Source organism: Gossypium arboreum, chromosome 5 (assembly GCF_025698485.1).
Source record: "Gossypium arboreum isolate Shixiya-1 chromosome 5, ASM2569848v2, whole genome shotgun sequence".
NCBI lineage: Eukaryota > Viridiplantae > Streptophyta > Magnoliopsida > Malvales > Malvaceae > Gossypium > Gossypium arboreum.
This window is the reverse complement of record NC_069074.1, coordinates 69,474,840-69,493,436: the sequence shown is the minus strand read 5'-3', so window position 1 is coordinate 69,493,436 and position 18,597 is coordinate 69,474,840. Positions and strand designations below refer to the sequence as shown.

Sequence of the window (18,597 nt, the reverse complement as noted above, 5' to 3'; positions counted from 1 at the left end):
GAAACCGATTTGATTAAGTCATTTTTAGGAAAAGTGATTAATTTTGGAAAATACTTTTATTGCGGAAGCTTTGCTTGTTGTCATGTTATTTTGAAATCAATTGTTGTTTTTGAAAACGCGCCCTAAAGCTATCCAATTTCAACAGTTAAAATAAGTAATACCTATCTTAGTAATACATATTAAAACCATAAAAAATAATTAAGCGGCCTTATTACATTTAAAACCCAAAACTTCAAACGTAAATAAAAGGATGTCCAGTTCACGGAAGAAAATCAAACTTTCGAATGGGTGGCCACTCAAATTCCCTCACGACTCCAAGCCCACTATGGTTGGGGATTTCTGCGTGGATGAAAATAAAATGGGTGAGTTTGGGGAAACTCAGTGTGTAAGGAAAACCCATTCAAAGCCCAAGTCAGCTCCAGCCCATTGGGCCTAAGCCCATTCAGTAATGATGGTCTGGGCTAGAGCCCTTTTGATTACAATAAACGGGCCTTAGCCCTTATTCAGATAACAATATGGCCCATAGGCCCATTTCAAAATACATGCAACATCAATAACATATGCAAGCCCATTTGGGGAGACTACTCAATCCAATAACCACTACACTCCACCCGTACCAGCCATACACTCCATGTGGGGATAGCTCAACCCACCCTGCCCAACACTCCACAGCTCTGAAGGCATTGCTTTGCTCGATTAACGATAAATTGAGGCAAAGCCTCCAATACGTGGACAAGCCACTTTCAGTACTTCCTCCGTCAATATCCCAATCCCATGCATCAAATAATAACAACATGGCATGCAGTAAATAACAACAGTCAAACATGCATTTAAGTCAATTTAACCCTAGGGGTATTTCGGTAATTTATCTCCTAGGGGTAAAACTGTAAATTTTCCACTTTTAAAGATATTTCAGAAATTTATCTATTTTAGGGTTTTTCATGCATATTCCTACCTTTCACATACTACAGAATCACGTACCGAGGGTTCTTACCAAATTGGGCCCGTTGGCCCATCATTCCAATTTTGGCCCATTAAGCCCAAAAATATCGAGGGCACAGAAACCATGCACTTTGCAGTCCAAACATTGCAGCTTACCAAAAACATTAATCGATTTACCTCACGAGCATTCATACACTCGTAAATCTACAAAATACCGGTTTTCGGCATTTCGGATTTTCGACTTTTGCCGATCTAGACTAAGAAAGAGGGTGTTAGTTACACACATTTTTGACGATATCTTGTGAGATCCACACATGAACTGCCTACAATTTGATTACTAACACGTTAATCTAACTATTCAAATACGAACTACGTATTAACCCCTTACAATATTCGGCCAACCACACCTACAGATCATAGTAAGCTTATAAGAAAACAATAAGCAACTCATTAACAAATTTTTGTCAATGTTTACCACACAATCATAATTTCACTGCAAGCTGTCTTCCTGAGCAACAGTCACTAAATTATTTATAACTGGAGCTACGAAACTCCAAATCAAGTTCCGTTAATTTTATATGAAAATAGACTCATATATCTTCTGTCTATAAAATTTTCAGAATTTTTGGTTTTTCCAATCAATACCAGATTTTTCTTAAAGTTTCCCATGTTTCACTGTTTGACTAATCTGACCACTCTTCATTACGAATCAAATTTCTCATTGTACAAAATTCAAAATATGCTCTTTTTTATTTCATTTGAATCTAGACTCATTAATATTTAATTTTATAATTTATTCACCTTCTAACTCATCTCTTACAATTTATGGTGATTTTCCAAAGTTACGTTACTGCTGCTATCCCAAGCAGATTTATTACCAAATCACTCTTTCACACATAACTTGCATGCTTGTTATTTAAACATGTATATCACCAATCAATCATCACATATCTATGATTTTACTTAAGTATAATCACAATTTCATCATTTTAAAGCATAACATGTTAGCCGATTTTCCCATTAGCATCTAAGGCTCATGCATGCTCATTTGTTTGGCTCAACTTCACCTATCTTCCATTTTTCATCAAAAGAACATGAAACAATAACCATTTCCTTCATTTTAATTCATCACTAAATGCTCACAACACAACTAAAAACCAAAATATGCTTCAAGAGTTAAGGTAGAATCAAGAAGAACTCATGAACCTCAAAATAAAAGCAAACTACCATGAACTTACCTTCAATTTTCTTTCCCAAGAGACCGAACATTCAAGAGCTTTCTCCTCTCCTTTCTCTTCTGTAACGTTAGGCTATGATGAAAAAAGATGGACAAAACTTTGTTCTTTTCACCCCTTTTTTTTAATAAAATTTCATATTTCATCCATTTAATTCTTTAATACAAAAGACATGAAATTCCCATCATTGAACATTTACCTAACCCATTATTATGAAACATTTACCTAACCCATTATCATGAAACATTTACCTAACCCATTACCATGGAACATTTACCTAACCCATTATCAATTTGTATCAATTTGTACCATAAATTATGGATATCAAGTGCACATTTTGTCTACAACAACATGATGGCTGGCCACTTCATGTAAAATGGGAGGTTTGACATGCAAATCCTCCTATTTTGCACTACTATTTATTTGGCCACTACAAATTAGCCTATAGCATTTTCAAACATTTTCACATAGGTCCTATTTCATAATTTCACTCACAAATGACAAAATCAATGCATGAAATTTTGCCAACATTCACAGAATTCCCAAAAATTGGGGCGTTACAATCACTAGAGCCTAATTGCATATGTCCAATTGGTCCCCCTGATAGCTCAACAAACCTCAATTAGATTGTATTTGAGTTAGAAAAAAATTCTACGACTTTGGAAATAATTTAATTGTGTTGATTTATTTGATGTGGAATTAAATTAGGTGGTCATAAGAATTGTTCAACTAAAGAATTTGATTAATTTTTTTTGAAAAATTAACTTGGAAAATCTAAGTGATTTTTGAAAAAGTAATTTTGATCAAGTAAAACTAAATTAATTAAATTAATTAAAATTAATATGATATTTTTTGAAATTAATTTTCAAGTAAGACAATTGGCCCAATGGGTACTTGAACTTGAAAGTTGGACCTAATATCGTAAATTGGATCGGGGAGCCCAAAATTGAGACTAAAACCCAAACACTGGTCGAACCGAGCCTAGTATGTGAAACCGAGCTGACGGTCCAACCGATGGCTACACCAGACTGGTCAGGTCGTCACTGACCCAAACCGAACCGACAGCAGTTAAACCAACTCGGGGTGTCGTAAGGGTGTTCCACATGCATCATCAGACATGTCGGTGCAAGTGGCTATGACAACGGCTTCCTGGTGGCTGGTGATGGTTGGTCATTAGTGGTTGAGCGGTGGAAGAATTACACTCCTACTTGTACTCTATTAGAGAATAATTTCAGATTAACTGTTCCAAAAATAATATTATTTTAATAGTTTAATGTTAAATTTAATTTAATACTTATCTTAATAGTATTTTATTAATTTAATATTAAAGTGATTATCTTAATATTAAATTTAATTTAATGTTTAAACATTCTATTATTTTAATAAAATTTAATATGAAATTTAATCTAATATTTATCTTGATAAATATTATATTAATTTAATATTAAAATGATTAATTTTAATCATAGTTGAACTCTCTAAGCTCTCCTATATAAAGAGAGCCATGGGTCATTATTTACACAAACTTGAATTCAGGAGAAAGTTGTAGATAGAAAATTATTTAAAGAGTTTATTCCAAAAAAAATTTAGAGATATTTTTCTGATTTACAACTTGACCCAAAAATTTAGAGAAATTAAAAAATTACCCCACTGGTCATTTTGTAAAAAAGTTTCTAATTCGAAGTGAGCCTAAACTCGACAAACGTAAGCTTAACCATAGCGGAGAAGACTACTCAGCCAAAGAGCTCATACTAGACGAATTGAAAAGGTACAATTTTGATTAAGTGTTTATTACTTTAGATATCACAATCAAAATCTTGTTTTGAAAAAATTTAAAGCTCAGGTTTTTCCCTTCTTTTTTTACACTGCGTTTTCCAAACCCATTTTTCCAATAATAGGATCATATTGGGAGAACAAATTTATTCCAAAGAGATTAGGGATATCCTATAAGGGTAACACATTTATGAAAAAGTCATTGGACTAGCACTGATGGAGTAGCTTTCGTAATGGTATGTAATTGGGGAGAGCTCAGTCACGATACTATAGTGAAATGACTTTGTGACTGAATAAATTTATAATTAATAGGCGAAAAGCTGAAACTTAATTCTAAAGCATTTAAGCTCTAATTACATATGTCCAATCAGTCCCTTTGCTAGCTCTTGAAACCAGAAATGAATTATATATAGAATCAAATGAACAAAAAAGGAAAGAAATGAAAATGTTAGAGAAATAGGTTACATTTGGAAATGAATGTGGTTTCTCACTAAGTATGGAAATGTCACATTAATTAATTTAAGTTTTTGAATTATTATTTAATTAAATAATTGAAGTTCAAAAGTGGAATTAAATTAATTGTTCATTACGAATCCGTTGAATATGGAAATTAAATATACTTTCTCATAGATTCTTTTACAATAAAGTTGTCATGATATTAACAAATTAAAATTGGTTAAGAAAATTATTTAATTGAAAAATTAATTAATTTAATAAATAATATTTATTTTTGGAAATAAAAAATGTGTATGGGGTTGAATTAAATTATAAAGTGTTGAGTTAAAAGTCTATAAAACATATATAATTGGACCCAATATAGGAGATATACAAAATCTCTCATAATGTGAATGAAGGGCGACAACCCTAGCATAATTAAGTAGGGTTAGCTGCCCTTCTCTTATAGTAGAACTAGGGGACTTGTTTTTCTAATTCAACCAGGATTCTTCAATCTCTCCCTATAAATAGATGACATTGGTAGAGCTAAATACATACAACTTTGAGATATTGCTATTTTGCACAAAAATAGTTAGAATTTATTTCTAAGTATAATTTATATTTTCTGGGAATAACAATTCTAATTTTATTCATAATTGTTCAATCCCACACTCAAAATGATTCATGGTACGAGAATCATGGAGAAGATCATTCGATTGAAAGTCGAGAACGCCTAGGATTGTCTCCACAAAGCACAAGTATTTTTTGGGAAAAGTTTACATCTATAAATAACACAAACCAATTTGATTTTCAAAATTTTAATTTTTCGATGTGACAGAAGATCCTTGTCAAACCTACCTTTTTCCAACAAAATAAATATTATTTGTGTTATTCAACCAGAATTCTCTTATCTCTCCCTATTAATAGATGGCATTGGTAGAATTATTAACACAAATTTTTTAAAACAAAAGTTTCAATATTGTTATTCTGCCAAAAAGCCATGGATATTTATTTTCTAAGAATAAATTCTATTTTCTAGGAATAAGAATTACTTTCTTGTTAGAAGTAATAAATTTCCTGTTCAGTTTTTATTGTTTGACCCACATTCGATGCAATTCAAGGTACGAGAATAACTGAGAAGGCCATTCGGTTGAAAGCCGGGAACGTTTCAAATTTGTCTTGCAGAAAACACAAGTACATTTTAGGAAAACTTTATTACTATAAATGTAACACCACATTACCCGACCAGATCGTCAAGTCCGAGTACAAGCTGTCACATTCGTTGTCGAAGTAACTATGATCAACTATATTCAATTCATACTATTAAATGTTCAATTTTGCATTCAATCCTACATACAATACAATATACGAAAGTTTTTGGGTCTTATACAAGCTTATGGAAGATCTAAAGTTATCTCAAGACTAAAAAGGACCAATTTGTAACAATTTCAAAACATTAAGTTGATGTCGTGACATCAGGTGGTTCCTCGTTGCGACACAACATACTGTCTAGCCTCATCACAACAATCAATGTCTGGTGTTGCACTGTGCCATGGCATTCAGATCTCATTGCAATGACATTTGAACGACATTGCGATGTCACATACTATTTTTGAAATTTTAATGCACATCTACCTGTATTTTTTTTCTATTACTAACTAAGCACATTCAACTCATAATCAACCAATACATATACCCCTAAATTTTCAAATCAAACACCTTAATACCTATTTCAATAATATGTCAATACCTTATAAGCTATAAGTTAAACTATCAAATGCAATTCATTCAAATCATATTCATACATGTTATCTACAAGCACCATTTGCAAATACATCATTACTAGATTACAAAACTATATGAATAACTCATATACTATTTTTTGCATTCATAAGATTAATACCATTTATCTACTTTCAATTCATTATTCCCGAAACATAACAAAATCCCAACCGACTCAACCTAAGTACACGCCATATGACCAACAAAAGAAAATATACAAACATTTTTTAGTTTGGGGATCTTTATCTGGATGTTAGAGTTGATGCTTTCCCGATTATGTGCTTTAAAGAGCACTCTTGAATATGAATTGACAGATTTCTGATTTGTACACTTTTAGTGTACTACCTGTATCCATCGATGTTTTCAATGATTCAACAGGCAAAATCCTAACATGAGAAAATATGAACATGAAATGAATTAATATATGTATCTACCTAAAATACATGAAAATAATGATACATGGTATATGGAAATACGAGATGATAATATATGAAGAGATGGTAATATATGAACATGGAATTTGTTTGATGAATATGTTCATCTATGATTATAGATTTGTACACCTTAAGTGCATTACCCGTATGACACTGACATTTCAAATGATTTAATGGGCAAAGTTCTGACATGAAATAATCTGAACTCGAGAATAATTATTATGAAAATGTACTTGAAATACAAGGATATTATTTGTATATGTTATATGAATACATGATGTGGTAAGTATATGTACATGGAAATCTAATTATTGTTGAGCCCATACATGTTTCTTGATATTTATATGAAATATATGACTAACAAGGGTGATGAGGATATGTGTTAAGGCTCATGATCAAGTTGATTGAATGTGCCTTGTATGTTTATATTGAATTTAAATGAGTGGTAAGTTAATTACCATGTTATACAAACTTACTAAGCATTATATGCTTACTCTATTTTATTTTTCCCTGTTCTATAATAATTCGGAAGCTCGTTGGATTGGAAGCTTAGCAGAGATCACTCACACTATCCATCGGCCCATTTTGGTATATATATGGTAAATCAATTATGGTTACAATGGCATGTATAGGTTAACTAGCCAATATTGGCATATAAATGTTTTGGTTATATCTAGCCATTGGAATGGCTTGTGATGAACATGTTTTGATATGTATAAATGAGACTATGACATGTTTGGTGTGTGCTTAAATGGTCGATTGATAGAAATCATGTTGGCATATTGATGATTAATTTTTAGCATATTTGGTAAAATATGAATATAGGTGAATTTGATAAGTTAAGTGAGCTTGTATATTTGGTTACATGATGGTAAAGTGTCATCTGAGGTGCTTAAGAGCACATTTGTTGTATGTGATGATATGTCATGCATGAGACTCAGTTTTGAATTGAATTAATTGTTTTAAAATGGCTTATGAATATGTTAAAGTATTGGTGTAGGAGGAAGACAAAATGGGTGAGAAATGTGGCTTGGAAATAGCCTATTTTTGTCCACATGGGCAGAGACACGGGTGTGTGTCTTAGCCGTGTGTGACACACGGTCTAGCAAATGGGCATGTGGCCTCTCCGTGTGTCCCTTGCATCTTTAAAATGTCAAAAAAAAATGCTCAGAATTGATCACACGGCCTAGCACACGGGCATGTGACTTGGCCTTTTGACCCAAGTCAGAGAGTTACACGGCTTGAGACATGGGCGTATCACCCGGCTTGAACACAGGCGTTGACCTCTGCACTTAGGACAAATTTTGAGATTTTGCGAAAAATTCTCTGAGCACCCGGTTTAGTCTCGACTTGTTTCTAATGCATATTTAGGGCCTCAAAGGCTCTTATAAGGGACTTTATGAATAATATCTGGCCTGAATGTTAAATGTTATGAAATATTTGTATTTGATCTGTAAATTTTAATAATACTTTATAACCCTGTTCTGGCGATGGATACGAGTTAGGGGTGTTACAATTTAACAACCAAATGAATAAACTATATTGATTTGATTTGCATTCACATTTCTTTCACTTTTATAGATTCAATAAATTTTACATGTAATTTTTGAATCGAAAACAATTCACCACTATATTCCATATTAGCCCTCATGCTAGTTTAACCGGTTTGCATACTCTTTCACATGCTATCTGTATTCAAATATTGTAAATACATATCTATAGTGCAACTTGTAATGTTTGATCATTTCCAATTCTAGTAAACTAATTAATACATTATGTCCCCTATTAACGTGACCCGGACTCGAAAGGATACACGGATACCAACCAATATACCAAATTTGGCACTCAATGCCTCATTGAAAGGTCCGACATAAATAGATAGCACCCAGTGATCATTGGTATAACCGAATTAAAATTTGTGTCCAATACTCACTGACATGTAATCGAAGTAGCTCATACTCAATCTATCCTATATAACATGCCAACTATATCCAACTCTGCCCGAACAATTAATAGGGTAACCAAATTTTCTGATTCCATTATATAATCCAAATTACATTTCATCATTTCCAATTCATTAGCCAATTCATCATTTCATTACATAACATAGCCCGATTCAACCCAATTCAAAGCCAGTTTCATAATTTCATCAAGATGTGATATTTTCAAATCTATTCAATTTAGTCATCTATCTCGATAATCAATCACAATCATACCAATTCAATTAAATTAACCATCTTCAACTCACCTCAATATCATGCCATGCAAACAGTATAAATACACAGCAATTAAAGTGATTTGAATTATAGTCGAGTTACTCGTCATCGACTTTGGCCTTTTCTTTCCCTCTTGATGGTCTTGCTACGTCTTTAGCTGCAAATAATAGTCCAATAATACAAAATATTAAATTATATCTCAATTCACAATAAATAACAAAGTCACACATATTTTTTAATTTATTCAATTTAGTCTCTAAAATTGAGACTAACATAACTTTCAATTTAAAGCCTCGAATTAAAATCCAATTTCACCAAAACTCATTAGGGACCGTCTATTTTCTATCCCTGCCAATAATTCATGACATTTTTCATTTCATTCAATTTGGTCCCTAATGTACGGAACTATCAATTAAGCTTTACAATTTAGTCTTTTTATTAAACTAAACTAATTTCTATTAATTTAACACTAAAACATTCAATTCTCAACAATGACATCTCATAAAAATTTCAGTAATTGATCAAATTGATCTTTAGGTTAGCTTGATCTAGCTTCCAAGATTAAAAAAAAATCTATAAAAATCAAAGAAAAATGGCTAGGGGCTTACTTACAATTAGAGCTAAAAGCTTGGAAATCCATAAAATGGTGTCTCCCCCTTTTCTTTTCTTTTCTTTTCTTACTTTCGTACGATTGGAGAAGATGATAAGCTTTCTCTCCATCCACCAATTTTATAGTTATAGTTAAATTAAGTTTATGATAGTTAATTAATTATGTTTTAAGTTTAATTAACTTTAATTTATTTATTTAATCCACCATTATCATTACCATCCACTAACACTCACTTTGGCATGGTCTAATTTATATTTTAAACCTTTTATTAATTGCAATAAGTCCCCAAGTCATTTCCTAATTAAAAACCTATAGCTATTGGACTTTACAATTTAGTGCTTGGGTCTTAATTAACCATAATTTTGGCTAAATTAACTATCCAAATTTCAATTCATCTAAATATTAACTCCATAAATATCCCTAACTAATATTTACATACTCGATTTGGGGAAATGGGGCCCCAAAATCTCATTTTTTAACACTACTGGAAACTGGGTTGTTACAATAAATATCATAAATCGACTTGATTTTCAAAATTTTAATTTTCTGTTGTGAATGAAAATCATTTTCTAAACCAAGCTTTCCAACAAGTTCCAATTTATTTTAGTTATTTTTGGATTTAGATCCATGAAATTCCTCATGGCTTGTCCTCTAAGAGTAATGCACGATAGTTCAGTAACTTTGTTGGTGTGTTCTTGGATTACGATGCTGAGGCGATTTCCAAGGGCCTTCGTAATTACATAAGGATTTGTGTGTGTATTAATATCTGACCTCCACTGAAATATAAAAAAAAGATTTCCTTGTTTGTAGTCGGCAGTTGTATACACGGTTTTAGTACAAGAGGCTTTTTTTGTTGCTTCCTTTGTGGTCATTCAGGGCATGGGGAAAGTTTTTTTCCCTCTCCAAATTATGCTTGGTAAGGCATATCTATTGATAGATTGGGACATCTTACTACGGGTGAGTCATATTCGTGGTTTAGTGTCAAATAGCTATTGATTATGTGAGGAAAGTGATAATCATTTCCCTAAGATAAGGGAAAAATTAAAAGGGAGGTTTTAGTGGAGCCTATCCAAAAATCAAATTTTATATTGAAATTAGCCTTAATCTAAGGCTAAAATTAGTAAGAAATTTGAAAGTTGGGATGATGGCCCAACAAAGGGATGGGTAGTTTGATTTAGGGCAAGTTATGGCAATAGACAAGGAGATGGAAGAAAGGTCTATAGAGTTGGTGGATGGTAAGAAAAGGCTTCACATGGATTTGCAAGTAGTTCTATTTTTGGGACATTAAATTTAGGTTTTATTGGCGTTAACCAAGCCAGGAATGTTGGCCAACTTTTATCAATTAGGCTTACTGAACAGGTTACTCAAGCCCAAAAAAGCTATTATGTTGGAATGTTGCAAGGCTAAGGAACCTATAGGCCATTCAACACCTTCAGTCGATGCTGAGGGAGTATAATCCCCAAGTAGTTTATTTTATCAAAATAAAACTATGTAATTGAAGAATGAAATTTATTCGACGTAAGTTTAGTTTTCTATAAGGTATTGATGTGAGTTTGATTGGTTCTAGAGATGGCTTGTCAATTGGGTGGAAACTAGGGTGTGATATTTGACTACGATCTTGTTCTTAACACTATATGAGGTAAACATCCTAGATGATGGTGGTTCAGATTTGTAAAGTTTCACCAATTTTTATGGCACTCTAGAGGAGCAATTATGGTTAGAGTCCTACGATATTCTGAGAAGCTTTAGTACACAACATTCTAAAAGGTGGTTGGTGGTGGGAGATTTTAACAAGATTGTATACTCGTTTGAAAAGTTGGTTGGTCTACTTTGTGATGAGAGAAACATGACAATTGTTCACCAAGTTTAGGACATGTGGCGCTTTTAGAAGGTACCAAGTGGATGCCCAAATATGGCTCTCCATCTCTCATCTATCGAGCTATCCTTAGCTACCTATCCTCCTAGATGTACCAACTACAATGAGACCACCCACTAATAGGGATAACATTCCCTTTCAGCAAGCTACCCACTCACCATGGTTTGGTTGCCCATTCTTCAGTGTAAACACTATCCTTAGGGACTATTAGGACCTACTTGAATGTAATAACCTCATACTTCCTCAAAAGGCATAACAAAATGGATCCCACCATGTGCGTTCTTCACGTACTCCATGATGATAACCGTCTTTCTATGTCACCACTACTAGATAAGGGGTAGCTCCTATAAATACCCTCCAAGATGAGGGAAAGAGATATTTTTCCATTAAGCAACCTTGAGCACTTACTCCCTTTACTCTCAACCGTTCCTACTAATCTACCATAATTTATTGTGCAAATTAAGCTCTTTGCACTACTTAAAGAGCTTACACTAAAGTAATTTTATGTCAATTACATTTATTTTGAGAAATATTTAGTTCTTAGTTTATATTGAATAAATTGAGATTTTATGATGTTTTATGACCTTTTAGGCTGATTTCGCCTAAAGTGGAACTAACGAGTTAATCGAGTGTTCAGGAAACAACCTAATCCAAAGAATGGGTGGATTAACCTAAATGTCGCAACATTTAAAATGGAAGTTGCGATATTGGATGTTGCCTTAACATTTAGCCAATTTTCCAACCAAAAGCAACTAGGCAAGCTACTGGACACAAAGTCGCAACACCGAGATAGCAAAGTCGCGTCATTCTACCAGTCCTAGTTTGCCTATAAAGTCACAACATTGGCTATAGGATGTCGCGACATTAACTCAACGAGCCTAAAAATTTTGCAAGGGTGTTTTTGTTTGCACAACCTCAGTTAACTTGTAAATCAATTTCTAATCAACCTAATTAGGTCATGATACACCGAAACTATAAATATTAGCTCAAAAAAATAGTTTAAGGATATTGTTTGAAGGTTTTAATTAGTAGTTTAGTTAGATTTTAGATTTTTTTTCAATACTTGTTAAATTACTTTTTAGTTTTTAATCAAAGTTCTTTTCAATTTTCTTAATTGCTTTTTTCTATTTTATTTATGTTTACGCTTCAATCCCAACTGATAATCAAACATCGTTCATGAGTTTCCATTGTTGTTCATCAATCACAACTCTTGAATTCCTAAATTCTTCAGAATTTCTTATCCTTTATATTTTATTTTTCATTGTTTAAATGTTTGATAATTGGGTAGGATCATCTGCATTTAGAATGGTCGGTGACTAAACCCTAGGAAGGTTGATTGACCAAAGTGGGTGTGGTTAGCTTAGAGTTAAAGTTCATAAATCGATTAATTGGATTAGCTTGAATATGTTTAAACCCTAAAACTGACAACTCTAGGAAGTAATTTAGGTAGATGAAACTGAAAGTGTATTCTACTTAGAACCAATTCAACTTAGCCCGGTTTAGTTCCATCGGTTGAAAGATAAATGGACTAAGTCAATTAATTTAGTTATAGGAGATATTAAATAGGCTAGTTATTCATTAATTGGTAAACTTCCCTACTCTAGGTTAATCATAAACATAAGAGTAATTTAATAACTTTTATCAACAGAATCGTGTTTTCAGGATTTGAATCCTTGAGGTTTCATGTCGGAACAACCCTTGTTCCACTAGCCAGTTAACTCTTACTGGAAACTGTAAAAACCACTATCGCATCATTACAAATTTTAAAGTTAATAGTAATAACATAAAACCGAATAGGCCATAACACCATGATTAACATTTAATCAATTATTGAAAGGAACAGTAATCAGTTTATGCATAGACGATATTAACAGTAAAAAATCGTAATAAAATTAAAGCATGCATATCATACAATTGCATCACCCGAGTTCATATCACACAAGTGGCTCTGATACCACTGTAGGAACGTCGGTACCCCAATGGCATAGCGAAAAAAATATATATATATACATTCCGGCAATCCAAACCATGGATCCATGTGCGAGGAATGAATCGGGGTGAAAAGTTTCAAAATTACCAAAATTTTGATCTAAGTAGACAGTGAAGCCTCGACAATGAGAATACTATTTTGATTTCGAATCCAAGCCGCAATCCTTATGATCCCGACCTCTACGCAATCCACTCAGTTGACAATGAATGGAAGAAATCCTTAAAACTATTTTCAGAGATATTTTACTTGACGGCTGCTAGACCTAATAGCAAAGCTTCGGGTTTGTATATATACATTCACTTTTTAGGGTTTTTCTCCCTTTCTATATGTAACTCCCCTTATAATTGGTATGTATATATCGAATTAAATTTTAATCCAAACATAACAATCATAATTAAAATAAATATAATAATGTTTTAACCGAAATTTATAATTATATTAATTATAATAAAGATTTCGGTAAACCATATTAATTTAAATTTATATACGAACCAAATTCATATATTAATAGAATTATGTTCTCCTTATGTGTACAACATCCTTGTACATATAATATGTTCGATATTTGATTGCCCAATTAAATTAATTCTATAATTAATTTAATTCATGTGACAACCAAACACAATACCAACTATGTTTTATTCCATTCATTTCAACCATAGGGTGTGACCATGTAGGTTCTTGTAACGTTAGCAGTAATACAAGAACGAATCTAATGTTACAAACAATGAGTGGCATTTAGCAATGCATCATTGCTACCTAAGTTACAAGAAGTCATGATTTGACATAACCTTTTGTGATTAATCTTTTATGCATTAATCCTTAAGTCCTTTATCTCTGGAATGGACACAAGTCATGGAATAGTCACACTTGCATAGTCTATTCCATGTTTCTTGATACCTTGAGTAGACTATGATACACAAATAAGTATGACGTCTCATATCAACTTTTTGAGCATGGCCATGCATTTCTAGTCTCACTCAATCAAGTGGCCTAAGATATTACTCCTATTATGTAGGAGGGACTTATCCTATATTGATCAACCATATCTCTCTACATAGATTGTGGTATATCCAACATCAGCCTTTATAAATTAACCAGTTATGGTGTACATTTGACTGTATCAAAATATACAACTCACGATGTTGGGATAATGATGATCTCAAGTCTGAGGATCATATACATATTAATCACTATGAGTAATGTTGTGACAATTACATAATAATCCAAGAAACATACTCATAGCGAGTCAGTCCAATATGTTGTTCTCTAACACACATATTTATGTATTGATTCTGACACTCCATATCAATGACAACTCTTTATCATCAATCAACTACATGTTATTCTTAATGCATTATTGTTGTCCTAGTCAACAATAATACTTGACTAAGGACCTTTTAAGAATAATCATATTATTCTCAGGACATTATTATAAAATAGTTTATTTATACACACAGAAAAGAAACTGAAATAATAATGGAAACGCCTTATATTAATAAACATGGCAAGTCAAGTATGTTATTACAACCATCTCATGATTGATCTTTGGGCATACTCTTACAGTATCGATACCAGTTGGCCAAGTATCTAATACCCAAGAAGTAGTAGTTGATAAATTAATATCAATAACATAAATACCTGAAGCAGACATTCCACTTGCCTTGGCCTTCTTGATTTCCTCAAGATAGACAGGGTAGTTCCACCTCCAATGTCCAGTCACACCACAATGAAAACAGTTTCCTTCCTTAGACACCCCACCTTTAGGTTTCAGTGCAGCCTTTCCTTTTCCAAGATTGGGCCTACCTTTGCCCTTGGGCTTTGTCTGAGCTTTGGCATTTCCCTTGCCGTTGTTGTTACGGACGATCAGTATGGGCTTGGGTCCAACCTTTTTTATGTTACCTTCAGCAGTTCGCAATATACTGAGCAACTGTGGCAAAGTCTTGTCAATTTCATTCATATTGAAATTGAGGACAAACTGCCTGTAGCTATCCAGCAACGATTGTAGAATAACATCAGTGGCCAACTCTTGGCTCAATAGAAACCCAAGCTTAGACAGGCTTTCAATATAACCAATCATCTTAAGGACATGAGGTCCTACTGGGCTTCCTTCAGCCAACTTACATTGGAATAGGGCCTTAAAGATATCGAACCTCTCTTGCCGTGCTTGCCTCTGATAAAGTTCTTTCAGGTGCTCGATCATATCATAAGCAACCATGTCCTCATGTTGCTTCCGAAGCTCAGGATTCATAGTAGCAAGCATAAGACATCCAACATCTACCATGTTATCGAGATGTTTCTTGTAAGCATCTCTATCAGCCCTCGAGGCATTAGTGGGTGGTTCATTAGGAAGTAGTTGTTCAATGAAATATAATTTCCGTTCTTGTTTGAGGACAATCCTCAAGTTACGGAACCAGTCAAGAAAGTTCAAACCATTCAATTTGTCCTTCTCAAGGACCAATCGCAATGAGAGTGTATTAGTGTTTGCAGCCATAATATATCTACAACAATAAAATATGCGTGTGAATAAATGTACCAAGTTTATATCAATCATTAAAAGGACTTTATTATTTGATGTTCCCACTATTTTATTTCAAAATTAATAACCCTCATATATTAATTTCGGAAAGACTTTCTTGAAAGTATTTCTAGTGGGTTAAGGATCCATATTTCACCTCATCTTAAGTCAGCTTTGGCTTTACTCTCAAGATTATGGTTATTTAGGTAAGCAACACTTGCTAATTACATAATATGTAACTCCTACAATTTGGTGAACAACTCTTGTTCTAATCGTCTTATGATTTATCCAAATTACTTGCCTCTATGTTTCTAATCCTATTAGAATAACCTAGTTAAGTCATTAACCAATTTTTAACCAACGAATATCACTTGTTTATTCTTCACGTTTAACCAAGATAAATACCAGTACTTCACTTTGGCAGAACCTACATAATATTGATCGAGGCCTTAACAAGGGCAAAAAAATTGGAAGGCCATGTTGACTTAATATTTTAATAGAGGGATTTTATTAAAGTTGTTGTATCTTACCAATTGTGGTCTACTTCAGTCTATTTAATCTTTTAATTGATCTCATCAATTAATGGGGTTTATTATTACCAAATTTGCATACTTTATACATCCATAGCATATCATATATGAATAGATAAAGCAATAAATAAATGCAATAGTTATAGCCCATAAACTATAGTGGTTCAACCCAAGCCAATGGGAGAACCAAAAGGAAACCTAAAGGTGTAAGCAGTTTCACAAGCTGTCGGTCCACATTAGTTGGCCCATCTTCCTTCTCGTCTAGTCCACGGCAACTTTTGCAAATTACAATATTCAGAAACTCATTTTACATATGAGGGAGTAAGATGAGAAGAGAAATACAAGAGAATAGTAGTAAGGCACGACACGCAGGCCGTATTTCAAACACCATGCATTTCAAAATATGAATTATAAAATATCCTTTCAACGTTTTATGGCCCATCAAGTTTTATTTATTATAAAAGATGATGGGGATCTGAGGCGGTCAGAGGGAGCGAAGCCCCCGCGGTATGGACCAGGGTACGAACCTCATACCCCAGCCAAATGAAACCTCACGATTTAAGAACTTTTATCAACAGATTCGTGTTTTCAGGATTTGAATCCTTGAGGTTTCATGTCGGAACAACCCTTGTTCCACTAGCCAGTTAACTCTTACTGAAAATTGTAAAAACCACTATCGCATCATTACAGATTTTAAAGTTAATAGTAATAACATAAAACCGAATAGACCATAACACCATGATTAACATTTAATCAATTATTGAAAGGAACAGTAATCAGTTTATGCATAGACGATATTAAAAGTCAAAAATCGTAATAAAATTAAAGCATGCATATCATACAATTGCATCACCCGAGTCTGTATCACACAAGTGGCTCTGATACCACTGTAGGAATGCCGGTACCCCCATGGCACAGCGAAAAAAAATATATGTACATTCCCGTGATCCAAACCATGGATCCATGTGCGAGGAATGAATCGGGGTGAAAAGTTTCGAAATTACCAAAATTTTGATCTGAATAGACAGTGAAGCCTCGGCAATGAGAATACTATTTTGATTTCTAATCCAAGCTACAATCCTTATGTTCTCGACCTCTAAGCAATCCACCCAGTTGACAATGAACGGAAGAAATCCCAAAAACTATTTTCAGAGATATTTTACTTGACTGCTGCTAGACCTAATAGCAAAGCTTCGGGTTTGTATATATACATTCACTTTTTAGGGTTTTTCCCCCTTTCTATATATAACTCCCCTTATAATTGGTATGTATATATCGAATTAAATTTTAATCCGAACATAATAATCATAATTAAAATAAATATAATAATGTTTTAACCGAAATTATAATTACATTAATTATAATAAAGATTTCGGTAAACTATATTTATTTAAATTTATATACGAACCAAAATCATATATTAATAGAATTATGTTCTCCTTATGTGTACAACATCCTTGTACATATAATATGTTCGATATTTGATTGCCCAATTAAATTAATTCTATTATTAATTTAATTCATGTGACAACCAAACACAATACCAACTATGTTTTATTCCATTCATTTCAACCATAGGGTGTGACCCTGTAGGTTCTTGTAACGTTAGCAGTAATACTAAAACGATTCTAATGTTACAAACAATGAGTGGCATCTAGCAATGCATCATTGCTACCTAAGTTACAAGAAGTCATGATTCGACATAACCTTTTGTGATTAATCTTTTATGCATTAATCCTTAAGTCCTTTATCTCTGGAATGGACACAAGTCATGGAATAGTCACACTTGCATAGTCCATCCCATGTTTCTTGATACCTTGAGTAGACTATGATACACAAATAAGTATGACATCTCATATCAACTTATTTGAGCATGGCCATGCATTTCTAGTCTCACTCAATCAAGTGGCCTAAGATATTACTCCTGTTATGTAGGAGGGACTTATCCTATATTGATCAACCATATCCCTCTACATAGATTGTGGTATATCTAACATCAGCCTCTATAAATTAACTAGTTATGGTGTACATTTGACTGTATCAAAATATACAACTCACGATGTTGGGATAATGATGATCTCAAGTCTGAGGATCATATATATATTAATCACTATGAGTAATATTGTGACAATTACATAATAATCCAAGAAACATACTCATAGCGAGTCAGTCCAATATGTTGTTCTCTAACACACATATTCATGCATTTATTCTGACACTCCATATCAATGACAACTCTTTATCATCAATCAACTA

The 18,597-nt window shown here is 33.1% G+C and overlaps 1 protein-coding gene across 1 annotated transcript; it reads right to left on the bottom strand.

Moving 5' to 3' along the window:
• Nucleotides 1-8,915: 8,915 nt before the first annotated feature.
• On the bottom strand, nt 8,916-15,787 carry LOC108451194 (uncharacterized). The gene is made up of 2 exons (XM_017748922.1): nt 14,935-15,787; nt 8,916-8,974 (listed from the first exon to the last, which is right to left on the bottom strand). The coding sequence occupies exons 1-2, from the start codon at nt 15,785-15,787 to the stop codon at nt 8,916-8,918; spliced, it is 912 nt and encodes a 303-aa protein (XP_017604411.1).
• Between the last annotated feature and the right edge of the window lie 2,810 nt (nt 15,788-18,597).

What these genes read in the sequence shown, in the direction of transcription:
- LOC108451194 (XM_017748922.1), bottom strand. Translation starts at nt 15,787, where the DNA reads ATGGCTGCAAACACTAATACACTCTCATTGCGATTGGTCCTTGAGAAG. An exon ending in AAGTGGAATGTCTGCTTCAG is followed by an intron (nt 8,975 to 14,934) that starts GTATTTATGTTA and finishes TATTATTTGCAG; the next exon opens with CTAAAGACGTAGCAAGACCA.